This window comes from Oncorhynchus tshawytscha, linkage group LG03, assembly GCF_018296145.1.
Source record: "Oncorhynchus tshawytscha isolate Ot180627B linkage group LG03, Otsh_v2.0, whole genome shotgun sequence".
NCBI classification, from domain to species: Eukaryota; Metazoa; Chordata; class Actinopteri; order Salmoniformes; family Salmonidae; genus Oncorhynchus; species Oncorhynchus tshawytscha.
This window is the reverse complement of record NC_056431.1, coordinates 32,925,753-32,945,086: the sequence shown is the minus strand read 5'-3', so window position 1 is coordinate 32,945,086 and position 19,334 is coordinate 32,925,753. Positions and strand designations below refer to the sequence as shown.

The 19,334-nt window shown below is 39.1% G+C and overlaps 1 protein-coding gene across 1 annotated transcript in view; it reads left to right on the top strand.

Annotated features, from left to right (window-relative positions):
- Window positions 1–6,597, top strand: part of LOC112234600 (Krueppel-like factor 12) — a 139,611-nt gene extending 133,014 nt beyond the window's left edge. Inside the window, exon 6 of the mRNA XM_024402806.2 lies at window positions 541–6,597. Within this exon, the coding sequence (XP_024258574.1) occupies window positions 541–722 (182 nt within the window). The 3' untranslated portion in view covers window positions 723–6,597. The remainder of the gene's footprint in view (window positions 1–540) is intronic.
- The last annotated feature ends 12,737 nt before the right edge of the window (window positions 6,598–19,334 follow it).

The following is a 19,334-nucleotide window of genomic DNA, read 5'->3' as shown; positions in this document are numbered from 1 at the left end:
CCACCCAGAAAAGGAAAGCAAAGCAATTCAGGCATTCTTGAAAATCATGAGAATCTTTATCCTGCAAACATATTGATTTTTAGCAAGAAGTTGCATTTAGAATTACATTTGGAGTGGAGATTTATTTACATACAGCTTAAAAATTATTCAGAAAGTATCATTTATTTGAAAAACACAATTTCCGTCATGATTTGTCACTATAAAGAAAGATAGACAAAAGAAAAATCCACCCCTGTCCAGCAGATAAAATTGTTGTCAATCTTTAGATAGCTGCCGTTTCCATTAATTTTTTCAATGTTGTTTTAAAAAAAACTTTTGTTGAATAAACCTGGGCCAATGGAAACCTGCCAAGTGTCTCCAAAACGGTTTACTTGTTGATGCTTGTGATGTCTACACTTTCCAAGCATATTATAAGACTGTTTTAGTAGAAAATGGGGAAATAATTAGCCAATACAATAGCGAATGCACACAAATTGTATGTTGTGAAAGTCACTGTTTCACCCAGTCTCTGTTTCTGTCTGTTTGTGTTGACCTGTCCAGGTGAGAAGCCATACAAATGCACCTGGGATGGCTGCACGTGGAAGTTCGCCCGCTCTGACGAGCTGACTCGCCACTACCGGAAACACACAGGCATCAAGCCCTTCAAGTGTGCAGACTGTGACCGCAGCTTCTCCCGTTCGGACCACCTGGCCCTGCACCGACGGAGACACATGCTGGTGTGAGACAGTTTCAGGGTGATGATGTCATCAGATGAAGCAGAAACACACATTTACACACACACACACACATCGCCGCAGGGGGGAGCGGGGTCTCTCCCTCAATGTGGTTCAGCTGGACTGGACACACACTGTTGTCTGTCCGTGAGGCAGTGGGAAGAGAGGAGCGAAAAGCACAGAATGGTGTATGTCTGTCCACAGAGCAAAAAAAACAGGGTCGGTTCTGGATCCTCACTGACTGAGGAGGGTTGGAACCGGAGAAGGCTCTTTTGTTGTCATTTTGGAGTTTGGAGTTTTTACGACAATCTGTCTTTTTTCCTAGCACTGTTCTTAAATGGTTTCACTTCTGAGTTTTTTTGGAGGGATGTTCTTCGTTCATTTGGAAGGAATTTGGTGTCTCTGTTTTGGTTATATTGTTCAAAATGGCTGCTTTTCTAGCGTCTATAATGTGAAAGAACTCTATGGATTGGATGGCTGGATGAATGGATGGAAGGGCTGTATGCATGTGTTTTGAAGCATAGGGCCTTAGATTGGACAATGGAATAAAAAGACACAGATTCCAATTTGCCTATGGAAAGTATTGTTGCACAGTTCCCGCCGTATAGCAACTTCCTGCATCTCTGTGTTTCAGGACAACCCGTCACCAGAGGGTGCCATCCACACATAGGTTGTACCTATAAAAACTGGTTTGAGTGTTCTAGAATCAGTATTGTAGAATAAGTTCTAGTACCAGTGTTCTAGATTAAGAAGCATCCGGAGCATCTCAATGGACCAGTGATATAGATGCAGAGTTGTTTTTGCTATTTGTTTTGTTTTTCATTCAATGGATCTTGTTAACACACGAGATCGACCCAACCACATTGAGGCTCATCACCTTGAGCCTCTTCTGAACTTTTTCTTTAAAAAACTTTATTGGTGCATTTTGTGCAGTGATTAGCAATCAGTAAAGTGCAATCTCATTGGGTAAATATAGTTTTAATATGGAGACTTTTATTGTTTTCAGTTTATTGTATCTTGCTGTGTATGCCTGCTTTTGATACATTTCACAAAGAAACATCAATCCACACCCCAATGTACAATGAAAAATCTAATGAACATGTCCGGTATGTGAAAACAACTTTGAAGCACCTTACAGATTCACACATATGATGATTCCATAATATTCAAGGATTTTGTTTCATATCCCTGGTATTTTCAGTGAAAGGGATTGGCATTGTGATCATTTGTGGGTTAGTAGTCTATAGGTAAAGCATATTTGCTTCAGTTCAGAGGGCTTACCCGACACTCGGTTACTCTAGTTCAATTGGAAAGCAATACATTCAGAACAGGGAAATGTTGTTCTTGTATCCTTGTTCTGGTTGCTGATACCCAAAATGACCCTAAATTCCTCTGTTACAGATATATTTCTACCAGTGCCACTTCGTACTCTATACTACAAATTTCTATATTTCTACTGGGTTTGTAACTACAGCACAAAGGTTCTAGGCAAGCTCATTGTAAACAGTTTGGAAAATGTCACATTAAGGATGGGTGGTTGAGGAGGAACAGGTTTTTAAAAATGTATTCATGAACAGACCTATATGTTTGTGAAACTTGGAACAAAATCTCCCCTTCTCTTTTCTACATACTGTAGTACACGGTGCACACAGACAGTTGGCCCTGTAGCTTTGTCTGGCGGTTTGCGAGATAGCGGTGTCTTTTTTAGTCATACATACACCAAACATGATGTGAGGTCTTCAGATCCAGCTTCAGGTCTACCTTTTCTTGCAATTTTTCTTGCATGTCCCTCAATGACAGATATCCATAATACGGTTTCTACTGTCTCATCTACCATATCTTAGAGTAAAGGGTTATTCAACACAGTAAAACCACATTTTGATCAGTCTCTGTACATGGATCAAAAAGAGATCTATGGCAATATAGAGATTTTTATATAGCCGTAGATTAATAGCTGTAGGCTGCCTTACAAATGTATTCAGACCCCTTGGATTTCTTCAAATTTATTGTGTTACAACGTTGAATTAAAATGGATTTAATTGCAATTTTTTTGTCAACCATATACATACAAAACTCTGTAATGTCATTTTTTTAATTAATAAAATAAAATATAGTCATTGCATAAATTTTCAGCCCCTTTTGTTTAGGCAAGCCTAAATTACTTCAGGAGTAGAGTTTGGCTTAACAAATCACACAAATCACATGTACATGGACTCACTCTATAATAATAGGGTTTGACATGATTTCTAAAGGACTAACCCTTCCTCTGTCCCCCATACAACATCTGTAAGGTCCCTCAGACAAGTATTGTATTTAAAGCACATAGTCAACTACAAAGTCCAGGGAGATTTTCGAAAGCCTCATTTGTAGCTGGGTAATAATAACAAATCAGACATGGACTAGCTCTTTAAGCATGGTCTAGTTCATAATTATGCTGTGCATCATGTATTAAACCACCTAGGCACCTCAAAGAAAATGTCATTCTTCTGAACTGAGCTGCAGGACAGGAATGAAACTACTCAGGTATCTAACCATCAGACCATTGCGGATTTTAAAACAGCTACGGAGTTTAATGGCTGTGATGGGAGAGAACTGAGGATGGATCAAATCAAATTGTATTGGTCACATACACATATTTAGCAGATGATCAACAACATTGTAGTGACTCCAAAATAATGACCTAAATGATAGAGTGAAAAGATTAACACAAATATACAAAATTATATAATACTGCAAAAAAACACGGCAAATGAATACACTTTTTGGCCTAAATGCAAAGCCCTATTTTGGGGCAAATCCAACACAACACATCACTGAGTAACTGTCTCCTTATTTTCAAGCTTGGTGGTGGCTGAATCATGGGATAGGGCTATAGAGAGAAATTGGATAGGGCTATACACAATCAACATCCTGGAGCAAAACCTTCTTCAGTCTGCTTTACACCAGACACTGGAATTCACCTTTCAGCAGCACAAAAACCTACAACACAAGGCCAAATCTTCACTGGAGTTGCTTACCAAGAAAACAGTGTTTGTTTCTAAGTGGCCAAGTTACAGTTTTGACTTTAATCTGCTTGAAATAGTAAGGCATGACTTGAAAATTGCTGACAATCATTTTGAACATAATACTTGGCAAATATTGCACAATCCAGGTGTGCAAAGCTCTTAGAGACTTACCCAAGAAGACTCGCAGCTGTAGTTGTTGTCAAATGTGTTTTTTATGGACTCAGGGAGCTGAATACGTACGCAATGACTATATTTCCTTTATTTCTTTTGAACAATAAAATGTATAAATATATGTATCTTCCTCTTTGACATTACAGAGTATTTTGTGTAGATTTTTGAGACAATAAAATGTGAAGAAATCCAAGGGATCTCAATACTTTTGAAAGGCACTGTAACTGGGGTATTCTAAAAATAAAAATATGGCTCAACTTCTATTTAGTCTTAGCTATGACATCAACCACTTATGTTTTGCAGGTTGTTTGACGTCAACTTTAAATTACCAATTTATCCAGCCGGTTGGAAATAGATGCCTATGGACATACAAATAACACTACATAAATCTTTCCGAGATACATGAAAGCAATATTGTCAGCTTTTCCTATCAGCGATTTTATCAGATTTCACTTTTTGCAATTACGTGACACAGATCTGATGGTGTTTATCATTATCAAAGCCGTTCATAACAGAATCCCACATGTATGATAACTGTATTTGTTCAAAGTATTTTTACAACTTGCATTTTATACACAGAGGTTTTAGCTGGTTCCCCGCTTACAGTTTCAGGAGCACATTTCAGAAGGCCAAAATATGCTCAGTTACTTTAATAACACACACAGACACACCAGTGTAGTGGTCCTGTACTAGAATTCAAAACCACATCCTTACCTGAAACAAAAATGTATTTTGCAGAAACATGCCCAATTCGTCTCTTTCCCTTTTGGTATTATGAAGTATTCTAATATATGTCATATTATGTTACTACAGTATATGTTGTTTGTGTACATGTGAATATTTACAATTGTATAGCCTTTTTTGGCTCAAGCATATCATCAGCACCTTGTTTGTTATGAAGTATAGTTTTTAAATGAATTCATTTGAAATGTTAAATGCATTGATACATATTAATAATTATCAACATGTTTTATTATTCATATACTGTACTTTTCTGAAATGAGGGGCACTTCATCTTGCATATAACAATTTTCTGTAAAAAAATATATATATTTTGAAATGTTGTAAAATATGTGATAGTGGAAATTTAAAAAAAAAGTATAACTCAGTTCTACAGTCTGTATATACATTTTAAAAAATAGGGCTTTTAATTATTGGACAATAGCAAATACATTTATACATGTAAAGTATTTTTCAGAGACACTCATTTATCTGATTTGATATACAGTACAATGGAGGTATTGATAATAAACAATGTTGTTATCTAAAATACTCATGTAAATGATCAAATGTGGTGTCAGAAATTTGCCATTTAGCATTTTGGTTTGTGATTGTCTTATTTCTCAAAACAAGAGAAGGTTTCCATATAAATATTGTCAAACATTTTATCAGATAACTGCTGTATAGATCAAACCCAAATACGTTATTCTCCACCCAGCCTTGTTCAATTGAACAATCTTACAATTAGAAGTGCAGATTCATATCAACATTATATCAAACTATTTTATTCAGGGTTTCATTCACAATAGCATAGTTATTTTTATTTGTTTAACTTCACTTGAAAGTTAACTAATATTTTGCATGTGTACACAGAGGCTTATTGTATGCATGCAATACCACTCCCCTTTAGCATTATGAAAACCTTTTACAAGCATCCTTTTGTAATGGTAAGCAGGGTCAGACTTATGCAATAATGAATAGTGCCTCCTATCACAGCAAATCTCTGAAAAGCATCCACTTAAAACTATATGTCATATTAATTCAAATAATAGATCTTTGAATTGATACTCAGCCAGAGAAATATTCGTAAAAAATAAAAGCACATCAACTCTGAAACCATTATGCAAACAGGCCACCTCCCACTTTCAGTTTATATTCAATGCACTGAGCCTTACCACATTGTTTCAATACAGTATCTTCAATACAGTATTCTTTTACATGCTGTATTAATCTCCCATGGAAGCTGAATATGATTTGCATGGATGCATTTTCGTGAAAACCTCACTTAAAGAATCATTTGGGTTTTGACCTCTCTGATACTGGTTATTTGTGCAACTACTTTCATTTTTTCATAAACAGATTGCAGCATGCAAAAGCACAGAAGAGCCATTTGATATAACTGATTTTACACAGTGTTGAATGTATTGTGGTTCAGAGGGAAAGCTCTATTGAATGTGTAAAAGCCGGAATACCAACCCTTGGGGAGCACCCTGTGAAATAATTTTGATTACACTTATATCTGTATGTGTTCAATAATAATTTAATTTCTGTTTAAATGATGTGTTTCTTTGATCTGCTTTTGAATAATTATTTAGTGGTGCGATAGCCTTTGTTTCAAGCTTACTGCTATTATGTACAGTAATTGTTGTTCCTGTATTTATGTATAGTGCCTGTATTGTAAATTTATTCAGAGCTTTTCATTCTTACAGTAAAGTTGAGTTACTGCCTCACAATGTTTCAAAGGGAGACCTTAGTTCAAGGAATTCTACGAACAGATTTGGAATCCCAATGTTTTTCAAAGGTAGAAATAACAAGTGTTTTTCTCATTCTTTCTTCTGTTCTTTCTTTTCTGTTCTTCAAAAGTTGTCTAAATATTTTGTCAATATTCTTGATATGGATGGAGCTGTGAAATGAAACCGAGTTCAAACATAATGTATATTAATATGAATGGAGGCATGAAGGTTAATAAAGTTACATTTTGTATGTAACACGGTCGTATCAGAACTCATTTAGACGTGAGGCTGTTGTGGTTAGCATGTGGTGTGGATTTCACTAGGAAATTTGAGTGCGCTACTCACATTTGCTGGCATTCAGAAACCAAAAGTTTAGTATTAGGAGAGTCATCCCGAATGATAGCTATAAAAAGTTGTGCACAGCTATCAGAGCTAATTTTATCGCCAAAATTGTAATACAGTATGTCCGTTGAATGTAATGATAAAATGGGCAATGATCTTTGTTGGGCGTTCAATCATCTGTCCAAGTGTCCACACAGGCAGATGTATTCAAAGTCGGGGTCGGGTTCGAGGCAGGATTGCAGTGGGAATGCCAAATATTTTTAAAATATATATTTATTTAAAAAAATTATAGAAAAAATTAACAGTACAGATTATTGTATGGGACAATATACAAATGTTTTGGAGAAAGATGATTTAAATGAGAGAAGTAAATTTCCATGAAGAATAGAAGAACACGTGAAAGTTGGTTCGGGGTGTCTATCTTGAACAGCAGTGGCGTGGATCAGAAAACCAGTCACTATCTGGTGTGACCACCATTTGCCTAATGCAACACATCTCCTTCACATAGAGTTGAACAGGCTGTTGATTGTGGCCTGTGGAATGTTGTCCCACTCCTCTTCGATGGCTGTGCAAAGTTGCTCAATATTGGCGGGAACTGGAACACGCTGTTGTACACGTCGATCCAGAGCATCCCAAACTGCTCAATGGGTGTATGTAGGCCATGGAAGAACTGGGTCATGTTCAGCTTCAAGGAATTGTGTAAATAAATGGCAAGAATGGCACGACAATGGGCCTCAGGATCCTGTGAAGGTATTGCTGTGCATTCAAATTGACATCGATAAAATGCAATTGTGTTCGTTGTCCGTAGCTCATGCATAACAATGCCATAACCCCACAAAGGCCAAATTGCAGTCAGGTCAAGACCATGGTGAGGATAACGAGCACGCAGATGAGCTGAGACGGTTTCTGACAGTTTGTGCATAAATTCTTCAGTTTTGCAAACCCACAGTTTCTTCAGCTGTCCGGGTGGCAGGTTTCTTAGACGATCCCACATGTGAAGAACCCGGATGTGGAGGTCCTGGGCTGGCATGGTTACACGTGGTCTGCGGTTGTGAGGCCTGTTGGACGAACTGACAAATTCTCTAAAACGACATGGTAGAGAAATGAACATTCAATTCTCTGGCAACAGTTGTGGTGGACATTCCCGCAGTCAGCATGCCAACTGCACACTCCCTCAAAACTATATCGTGTTTTGTGACAGCACAAGGTGTACCTGTGTATTGATCATGCTGTTTAATCAGCTTCTTGATATGCCACATCTGTCAGATGGATGGATTATCTTGGCAAAGGAGAAATGCTCACTAACAGGGATGTAAGCAAATCTGTGCACACAATTTGAGAGAAATATGCTTTTTGTGCATATGGAACATTTCTGGAATCTTTCACTTCAGCTCATGAAATTACATGTTACGATTATATTTTTGTTCAGTGTAATTGATGAACACTTTTAAGATTTGGAAGTTTTGAAGATACATGTTTTCTACGCAAATGTATATAGTTATAGTTTTATTGGAAGCTAAAATAGTCTGAACATGTGAAAGTAGTCTCTAGCTTGAACGGATCAAGACCTACTATGGGTTGATAATTGTATGCAAATGTGTGCTCATTTATATAATCATAGTTGCTAAAAGTTTTTTAAGAATTTGGAGGTCAGGATAGCCTGAATGTTTTGAAGTTGGTCTGAAAGCTTTATTGGCCAAGGAGTAGGATCATTTTCAATATCTACCACTGAATTCCTATGTACACTACTCAAAAAAATAAAGGGAACACTTAAACAGCACAATATAACTCCAAGTCAATCACACTTCTGTGAAATCAAACTGTCCACGTAGGAAGCAACACTGATTGACAATAAATTGCACATGCTGTTGTGCAAATGGAATAGACAGCAGGTGGAAATTATAGGCAATTAGCAAGACACCCCCAATAAAGGAGTGGTTCTGCAGGTGAGGACCACAGACCACTTCTCAGTTCCTATGCTTCCTGGCTGATGTTTCGGTCACTTTTGAATGCTGGCAGTGCTTTCACTCTAGTGGTAGCATGAGACGGAGTCTACAACCCACACAAGTGGCTCAGGTAGTGCAGTTCATCCAGGATAGCACATCAATGCGAGCTGTGGGAAGAAGGTTTGCTGTGTCTGTCAGCATAGTGTCCAGAGCATGGAGGCGCTACCAGTAGACAGACCAGTACATCAGGAGACGTGGAGGAGGCCGTAGGAGGGCAACAACCCAGCAGCAGGACCGCTACCTCCGCCTTTGTGCAAGGAGGAGCAGGAGGAGCACTGCCAGAGCCCTGCAAAATGACCTCCAGCAGGAGACAAATGTGCATGTGTCTACTCAAACGGTCAGAAACAGACTCCATGAGGGTGGTATGAGGGCCCGACGTCCACAGGTGGGGGTTGTGCTTTCAGCCCAACACCGTGCAGGACGTTTGGCATTTGCCATTGAACACCAAGATTGGCAAATTCGCCACTGGCGCCCTGTGCTCTTCACAGATGAAAGCAGGTTCACACTGAGCACATGTGACAGACGTGACAGAGTCTGAAGACGCCGTGGAGAACGTTCTGCTGCCTGCAACATCCTCAAGCATGACCGGTTTGGCGGTGGGTCAGTCATGGTGTGGGGTGGCATTTCTTTGGGGGGCCGCACATCCCTCCATGTGCTCGCCAGAGGTAGCCTGACTGCCATTAGGTACCGAGATGAGATCCTCAGACCCCTTGTGAGACCATATGCTGGTGCGGTTGGCCCTGGGTTCCTCCTAATGCAAGACAATGCAATACCTCATGTGGCTGGAGTGTCAGCAGTTCCTGCAAGAGGAAGGCATTGATGCTATGGACTGGCCCGCCCGTTCCCCAGACCTGAATCCAATTGAGCACATCTGGGACATCATGTCTCGCTCCATCCACCAACGCTATGTTGCACCACAGAATGTCCAGAAGTTGGCGGATGCTTTAGTCCAGGTCTGGGAGGAGATCCCTCAGGAGACCCTCCGCCACCTCATCAGGAGCATGACCAGGCGTTGTAGGGAGGTCATACAGGCACGTGGAGGCCACACACTACTGAGCCTCAATTTGACTTGTTTTAAGGAGGCAATCAATGACGCGATGGAGTCCAGGTGAGTCCGATGAAACACTTCGCATAAAAATGGTGACAGGTGTGAGTAAGCCGGGCGACCTCAAGTGCCAGAGTGGGGGAGCAGGAGCAGATGTGACACCCCCCCCCCTGCACATTTTAAATGCTTATATATATACAGTGCATTCGGAAAATATTCAGACCCCTTGACGTTTTCCTAATTTTGTTAGGTTACAGCCTTATTCTAAAATGGATTCAATAGTTTTTTCCCCTCATAAATCTACACACAGTAACACCATAATGACAAAGCAAAAACAGGTGTTATCATATTTTGGCTAATTTATTTAAAAAAATGTAAACGGAAATACCACATTTACATAAGTATCTTGGCTGTAGTCAATGAACAGCATTCTTACATAGGTATTCCTCTTGTCCAGATGGGATAGGGCAGTATGATGGTGATTGCATCGTCAGTGGACTTATTGGGGCGGTAAGCAAATTGGAGTGGGTCTAGGGTATCAGGTAGGGTGGAGGTGATATGCTCCTTGACTAGTCTCTCAAAGCACTTCATGATGACAGAAGTGAGTGCAATGGGGCGGTAGTCGTTTAGCTCAGTGATAGTCACTTAGTTCAGGTACCTTAGCTTTCTTGGGAACAGGAACAATGGTGGCCATCTTGAAGAATGTGGGGACAAGAGACTGGGTATGGGATTGATTGAATATGTCCGTAAATACACCAGCCAGCTGGTCTGTGCATGCTCTGAGGACATTGATGTCCGCGGCGTGGCTGGTTTTCTTTTTGTAATCCGTGATTGACTGAGCCCCTGCCACATAAGTCTTGTGTCTGAGCCATTGAATTGCGACTCTACTTTGTCTCTATACTGACGTTTTGCTTGTTTGATTGCCTTATGGAGGGAATTGCTGCACTGTTTGTATTTTGTCATGTTTCCAGTTGCCTTGCCATGAATTAAAGAGGTGGTTCACACTTTTAGTTTCGCGCGAATGCTGCTATTTCTGGTAAGGAAATGTTTTAATAGTCACAGTTGGTATGACAGTGGGGCGGCAGGTAGCATAGTGGTTAGAGCGTTGGACTTGTCACTGAAAGGTTGCAAGATCAAATCCCTGAGCTGACAAGGTAAAGAAATTGTTGTTCTGCCCCTGAACAAGGCAGTCAGCCTAGGAACAGTGGGTTGTCATTGAAAATAAGAATTTGTTCTTTATTGACTTGCCTAGTTAAATAAAGGTAAAAAATAATCAAATAAAAAAATATCTGATGCACTTGCTAATAAACTTGCTCACTGAGTCAGCGTATACATCATTGTTGTTGTCTGAGGCTATCTGGAATATATCTCAGTCCGACAAGGTATCTGCTTGGGGGGGATATAAACGGCTGTGACTATGATCGAAGAGAATTCTCTTGGAAGATAATGCATTCGGCATTTCATTTGAAGTAATTCTATGTCAGTTGAACAAAAGGACTTAAGTTCCTGTATGTTGTTGTGATTACACCATGAGCCGTTAATCATAATGCATACACCCCTGCCCTTCTTCTTACCAGAGAGATGTTTGTTTCTTTCGGCATGATGCATGAAGAAAACAGGTGGCTGTACCGACTCTGACAACATATCCCGAGTGAGTCATGTTTCCGTGACATGTTACATTCTCTGATGTCTCTCTGGATGGCAACTCGTTCCCTAATTTCGTCCACCTTGCTATCTAGAGATTGGACATTGGCGAGTAATATGCTCGGAAGCGGTGGATGGGGGGCTCACGTTCTGAGTCTGACCAGTAGGCTGCTCCGTCTACCTCTCCTGCGGTGACCGCGTTGTTTTGGATCGGCTAAAGGATCTGCTTCGGGAATGACGTATTCCTGATGTTGGTTAGTTGTCATCACTTTTATATCCAATAGTTCTTTGCGGCTGTATGTAATAACACTTGAGATTTCCTGGGCTAACAATGTAAGAAATAATACATAAAGTAATACATAAAAAAAACTAATAACTGCATAGTTTCCTAAGGACCTGAAGCGAGGCAACCATCTCTGTCGTTGTCATCTTGCATCTTCCATCTTGGCTGTGTGGTTAGAGTCGTTGTCCTGTTGGAAGTTTATCTTTCCCTTGATCCTGACTAGTCACCCAGGCCCTGCCACTGAAAAACATCCACTAGCATGATGCAGCCACCACTATGCTTTACCGTTGGGATGGTGCCAGGTTTCCTACAGACGTGAAGCTTGGATTTCGGGCCAAATAATTAATTCCTGGTTTCACCATACCAGCAAATCTTGTTTCTCATGGTCTGAGAGTCCTTTAGGTGCCTTTTGGCATACTCCAAACGAGCTGTCATGTGCCTTTTACTGAGGAGTGGCTTCCCTCTGGCCACCCAAATGGGTTTTCCCATTTCCGACAGAACTATGGAGCTTGGCATTAATTGCTTAAACGGTTTAATAGCAGTTGTGAATCCAAATATTTCCCATTCAAGCCTATGGAGCATTTATTAACATTTAAAATGGTTATAGCTCAAAAAGTATAAATGTTTTCAAAATTCTGAATGCAATCAATCTAAGTTGGGTCAGTCTGAACGTCTAAACATTGGTTGTGAGTTGATAGCTTAACAATGCACTGGGTAGAAATCGTTCCGCCATATCCTGAATGCTAGAATTCTAACAATTTGCCTAATTTCAGTTTACGTTACAAAACAAGCAGTCATTCTGTTGAAAATCATTGTACCATCTGAACCGCTCTGAAATATATTTTCCACAACCCAAAATATTGTATATTCAGCTGTTTGAAGCTGGTGTACAAAACAGAAAGTAAATGATGCAAAAACAAAACTTCAAAACGGGAAGCATAGAAATAGCACACATAGAACAGATCTACTGCTTCTTAGCCTTGCGTTCAACTTTAAGGAAAGATATATTAGGGAAAGGGAAAAGGGGATACCTAGTCAGTTGTCCAACTGAATGTAATTCAACTGAAATGTGTCTTCCGTATTCAACCCAACCCCTCTGAAACAGAGAGGTGCGGAGGGCTGCCTTAATCGACATCCACGTCTTTGGCGCCTGGGGATCAACGGGTTAACTGCCTTGCTCAGGGGCAGAACGACAGATTTGTAACTTGTCAGCTTGTCGATTCGATTCAGCAACCTTCTGGTTACTGGCCCAAAACCTTTTATGTGAATTTGATTGAGTCGCCCAAAAAGTTACATACTGTAGCTTTAAATGGTGATAGGAGGAGATAGGAGATAGGTATAGAATGGACAATTTTTCCAAAATTAAATTAATTGGGAGCTCAAGTGAGAAATGGACTATTGTTTAGAAAAGAGATGCATGTCAGCTAAGCTAACAGCAGCTAAATTCTTTATAATGGCAGTAATTTTGTTTATCCTTGACAAGCAGAAACTACCTAATCCCAGAATGCCATTCACTGTAAGACGCAAATAAACAATCTCAAATTCACAGATGGCTGCCCAAAAAATATTAACTTAATTTTGCCACTTTTCAGCATATTACAACTCTTCAATGTACATGTTACTGTGTATAAAATAACTGGAACACATGACTCGACAAGTCGTCCACAGTTTTTGACAAATCACAAAGCAAATAAAATGTTATCACCTGACAGATACAGCTGTAGAGTTATAGCTAGTAGAGTTAAACGTAGTCAGTTTTGTTTGAAACCATTTTATGGGGGTTTGTGGGGGTGTTCATTAAATTTGTGGGGGATTTCAAGTCCAAGGGGATAGAAATGGGGGAAGGTATCGCGGGGGGATACGATGCAGGTAATATTACTATGATGGGGGATTTATCAATAGATTGGGTGAAAGATAGGAGAAGTTTCTGAGCTAACTCAAAATAAAACCCATGGAAAGGGGGGGTCTGAGCTGGCAACACTGAGTAACGATAGTTATATTCTAAGTCAGTTGAGTGAACAATCCCTTCACCTTGTTTTATTGTAACAGACGTTTACGTGACAACCAGAATGCATTGTATGATGTTAACACCTTTTTTGGATAGGGGGCAGCATTTTCACTTTTGGATGAATAGCGTGCCCAGAGTGAACTGCTTCCTACTCTGTCCCAGATGCTACTATATGCATATTATTATTAGTATTGGATAGAAAACACTCTGAAGTTTCTAAAACTGTTTGAATGATGTCTGTGAGTATAACAGAACTCATATGGCAGGCGAAAACCTGAGAAGAATCCAACCAGGAAGTGGGACATCTGAGGTTTGTAGTTTTTCAAAGCTTTGCCTACCGAGTACACATTGAGATATGGATGAGGTTGCACTTCCTCGGGCTTCCACTAGATGTCAACTGTCTTTTGAAAGTTGAATGAGGATTCTACTATAAAGAAGGGGCTCATGAGACCTGTTTGAGTCAGTGGTCTGGCATAGTGTCTCGGTCTCATGATGCGCGCTCCCAACAGAGTTACCGCTCGTTCCTGTTGCCTATTCTGAAGACAAAGGAATTCTCTGGTTGGAACATTATTGATGTTTTATGTTAAAAACATCCTAACGATTGATTCCATACTTAGTTTAAAACATGTTTCTAAAGGACTGTAATGGAACTTTTCGAGTTTTTGTCTGGATGAAATGCTTGCGCCTCATGAAGATGGATTACTGGGCTGAACACGCGAACAACAAGTGGCTATTTGGACATAAATGATGGAACTTTATGGAACAAATCAGTCATTTATTGCCGAACTGGGATTCCTGAGAGTACCTTCTCATGAAGATCATCAAAGGTAGGTGTATATTTATGGTGTTTTTTCCAAAATGGCGGATATTCCTCTGGCTGTTTTAGGTTCTGAGCTCCGTTCTCAGATTATGCTTTTTCTGTAAAGTTTTTTTGAAATCTGACACAGCGGTTGCATTAAGGAGAAGTCTATCTTTAATTCGGTGAATAACATTTGTATCTTTTATCAATGTTTATTATGAATATTTCTGCAAAATCACCGGATGTTTTGGAATCAAAACATTACTGCACGTAAAGCGTCAATGTAAACTGAGATTTTTGAATATAAATATGCACATTATCGAACAAAACATACATGTATTGTGTAACATGATGTCCTATGAGTGTCATCTGATAAAGATCATCAAAGGACAGTGATTAATTTTATCCGCTAGCGGAACACCTGCACTCGAAAGGTTAAAGAAACACTAATAACCGTAACCTTCCAGGCAAAACATATCAATAGTTGTTTTACAATCCGAAAGCCAAATTTTAGTCTATCTGTGCATCAGCTGGGATACAAACCTGAGACTTCCGTGTGGTAGGCAAGAATTTTACCGCTGGACCACCATCACTATTGAACTGACAGAGCCTCCACGCAAACAACCCTATTATTATAATTGTCTGTAGTCGTAAACTCCGGCACGTACTACCGAGATATTTCCCAGAAAATAGCCCTAATTTAAAGGTCCAAGCTTTTCCCCAGCGAGGAATACGTTCACATACGTTCCCTTTTCTTCTCTTTTCCTTACCTCTATTGATCAGGCTATGGGCACCTGTTGTTCTTCTCTCCCTTATGTCTGCAGTCTCTGTGATTGTGTCCTACTTTGTTACAGTATTTGCAGGGTTTTTTACTGTCCCTGGCTAAATGTCCAGTTTTATCGCAATTTAAACACCGCTTCTCCGCGTTTCTCTGTTTTCCCCTTCTACTTAAAATCTTTCCTGCTCGTTCCCCAAGACCCTCTCTCCTATCCTTTCTGTCCTCTTTCTCTCTACAGTCTCGGTGATTGTGGCCCACCTTATCACAGTGCATGCATGGTTCCTCAAACTCCTTAGCCAAATGCCACGGCTTGCTACAGTTGTAACATTTTCTGTTCTCGGGTTCTATCCATTTTTTACTCTCCATGTTTCTTCTCCTCACAATCTATATGTATGGATTTCTATGATCTATGTATGTGCTTTTTTCCATTATTATCCTTAACCTATGTTGATAAATACCTCCCGTTAATCTTTCCTAGAATTTTCTATGAATCCTGTATGAATCCTGATAGATTATTTAGATCTCACACTTTATATGACCATAAATTCTACTTATTCTTAGTTGTTCCTTGTGACTGATAGATATATTTATCTCCTTATTCTATGTGTGTGGTTCCAAAATTCTGATTAAATTACTCCTATGTGTCTATTGATGTGTATGTCACTACTCCCTATGTGTGTGCTCACAGTCAATGTGTATTTTGCTATCTCTTAACCTATGTGTGCGTTTCCTTTCTTGAATCTTTATCTATAGTGGTGTCGATCGGACATTAGGTCTCACCGTTTACAACCTATAAGCTATTTTCCAGGGGTCGTAAATCCCTAGTCAGCAACCTTTTTTTCTGTTGTTGCTTGTTCTTTTGGCGTTAATACCTTGTAACTCACTCCGCTATATTAGGTTTCCCTTCTTTCTCCATTTTTTGGACTTTATTTCATTATTGTCTTTTGAATCGGATCTATGGCTAATTCACTTTTGTTAACCTATTGCGTGTAGGGGGCAGTATTTTTGTTTTTTGCTAAAAAAACGTACCCATTTGAAACTGCCTATTTCTCAGCCCCAGAAACTAGAATATGCATATAATTGTCAGATTAGGATACAACAATTCTAAAGTTTCCAAACTGTAAAAATATTGTCTGTGAGTATAACAGAACTGACATTGCAGGCAAAAACCTGAGGAAAATCCAATCAGGAAGTGCCTCTTATTTTGAAACCTCTCTGTTCCTATGCATGCTTATCCTCCATTTAAAGGGATATCAACCAGATTCCTTTTTCTATGGCTTCCCTAAGGTGTCAACAGTCTTTAGACATAGTTTCAGGCTTTTAGTTTGAAAAATGAGCGTGAAAGATCACATTGCGTAAGTGGATAGGTGGGGGCTCTCAGAGTCAGTTTTGCGCTACAGAGTAAAGCAGCCATTGTTTCTCCCGGTGTTATTGAAAAACCTACACACCCGGTTGATATATTATCGAATATATATTTTAAAACAACCTGAGGATTGATTATAAAAAACATTTGACATGTTTCTGTGGACATTATGGATATTATTTGGAATATACGTCTGCGTTGCCGTGACCGCTCTTTCCTGTGGATTTTCTGAACATAACGCGACAAACAAACGGAGGTATTTTGGGTATAAAAATAATCTTTATGGAACAAAATGAACATTTGTTGTGTAACTGGGTGTCTCGTGATTGAAAACATCCGAAGATCATCAAAGGTTTAACGGTTCATTTGATTGCTTTTCTGATTTTCGTGACCTAGCTACTTAATGCTTAGTGTACATAATATTTTGTTATGCTATCGATAAACTTACACAAATGATTGGATTGCTTTCGCTGTAAAGCATAATTTCAAAATCTGAGACGACAGGTGGATTAACACAAGGCTAAGCTGTGTTTTGCAATATTGCACTTGTGATTTCATGAATATGAATATGTTTTAGTAATATTATTTGATTGTGGCGCTATGCTATTCAGCGGTTGCTGACAAAAATGATCCCGGTAGCGTCAAGAATTTAATTGACCAGTTGAGTTATTTGTTAGCATAGAATTACCGTCCTATCTCACAAACCTTAGCAATATCCTCTTGAATTGGATCTATGGCTAATACTACATGTTAATTAACCATTTAAGTTATCTGATTTATCCTACAAAATCCCCGTCCTATCTCACAGCACCTATATCTGTTGCTAATAACCTCTCGGCCATCCCTCAAATAACTTTTCGGCCATTCCTCATAGACCTCTATTATTAAGCCATTTTATTTATGGTAGTGCACATGTACCACAGGTCATTGCGGACCTGCTCCCTCAATCGATTCCTTGCTAATACACAAAGTAAAATTCTCCTATATCTTAAATCATTCCCCCAAATACGTGAATAAAGATTACCGACCTTGTCTTGAAGACTGGGAAAAGCAATGTTGTTTGGATCTCGTCACCACCTCTGTCGTGTACCAGTTCACCACTGGCCTGAAATAAACCCTTAATTTCAGAGGTCAGGCCTTTGTCTTACGTATCCTGCATCCACCCATGCACGACAGAGGCAGGTATTGAGATCCGGCTCGAAGGACCAAATTGTTACGAGAATTATGTTCTCAATGTTCATAAACCAATTCAATTAAACTACTCAGTCTGATAAATCAGGATTTGTAAGATACTGATTGAAATGAAACAGACAGAGGCCCGGCTAAATAGTCAATAAGGTTTGTTCATGAGAGGGTTGGTCTATTGTACAAGACAATTCATTTTATATTGGCTTCTCACGCACACCCATTCACACTATCATATGCACACACATTCACACTAACATACGCGCACACGTCCTGCTACCTAGCCGACAAAGATTAGGGGAATCCGTGAGACTTACTCCCCATCCTCTCTCAAGATAGGGAGACCCTGGGAAGTACTCTCAGTGGCTCCAGCCAAGGATGGCACTGAATCTTGCTCAGACAGTCTGTTTATAAGACACATACTATTCACACTATGGTTGTACATGATTTTAATCCATTTTATACGATTAAATGGCTTCAGGCTGGTATATTGTAGTCATTCATATAAATTCCATCAACAATTTGAGAGACAAGTGCTCATTGTTTTAACATATTTATGTTTTCAATAAACATGAACACTAACACTAATATAGTTTATTTGTTGTTCACCCTGTCTGTTTTGCCCCATATGTTTTGTTGCTAAGTAATCAATCCGTCTATAGGATTATATTTGCTACAAACCTTTAATGTTAAATGTCAACATAATTAGAATTTAATTTGTAGATTATAATAATTCAATCACGATTGGCTTGATTTAGTTACAAATTTTAAATGTGAACAGTTGAGATTTTATTTTCCCTTCTTGAAAAGCAATCACCATACTGTATCAATAGAACTGGTTATTAATGGATTACATAAATTGTAAATGAAAAAGTAAGTACACTAATATGAGTTTCTATTGATAACATGTTTAGGGTAAATTGCCACAGTAGATTTGCCGTGGTAAACAAGGAGATACTTTATTTAACTTGTACGGAATAATTGTAAAATAGTTACATCTGCAATGAGTTTGCTCAATGAGTCGGTTTAATATATAAAAGGAGATTATACCCTGTAGAGAGTGAAAATGTCTTAAACGTGAGAAAGGACAAAAAGTGAATACCTACATTAAGGAGCAGTAATACAGTGGACAATAATGGTTGCAATTGAAATCAGCTGTACAGTGATTTTTGTGCATGATGATGGTTTAACAAGAGATTAGCTGGAGATAATACAGTAACCAAAAATGGTTGCAATAGGCCCAACAAGATCCAAACCAGAACAAACTGTCACGATCGTTGGAAGCATACTCAGACCAACGTTCAGCGTGATCTGGGTTCCACATTTTTTTTATTTAAGTAAGTGAACCACAACACAACAATAAACAATAAACGAAATGTGACGACAATGGAGTGCTAACTACACATAAATATCCCACAAACACAGGTGAAAAATAATGCTACTTAAATATGATCCCCAATTAGACAACGATTACCAGCTGCCTCTAATTGGGAATCATACAAATCACCAACATAGAAAGACTAAACTAGCACCCCACAT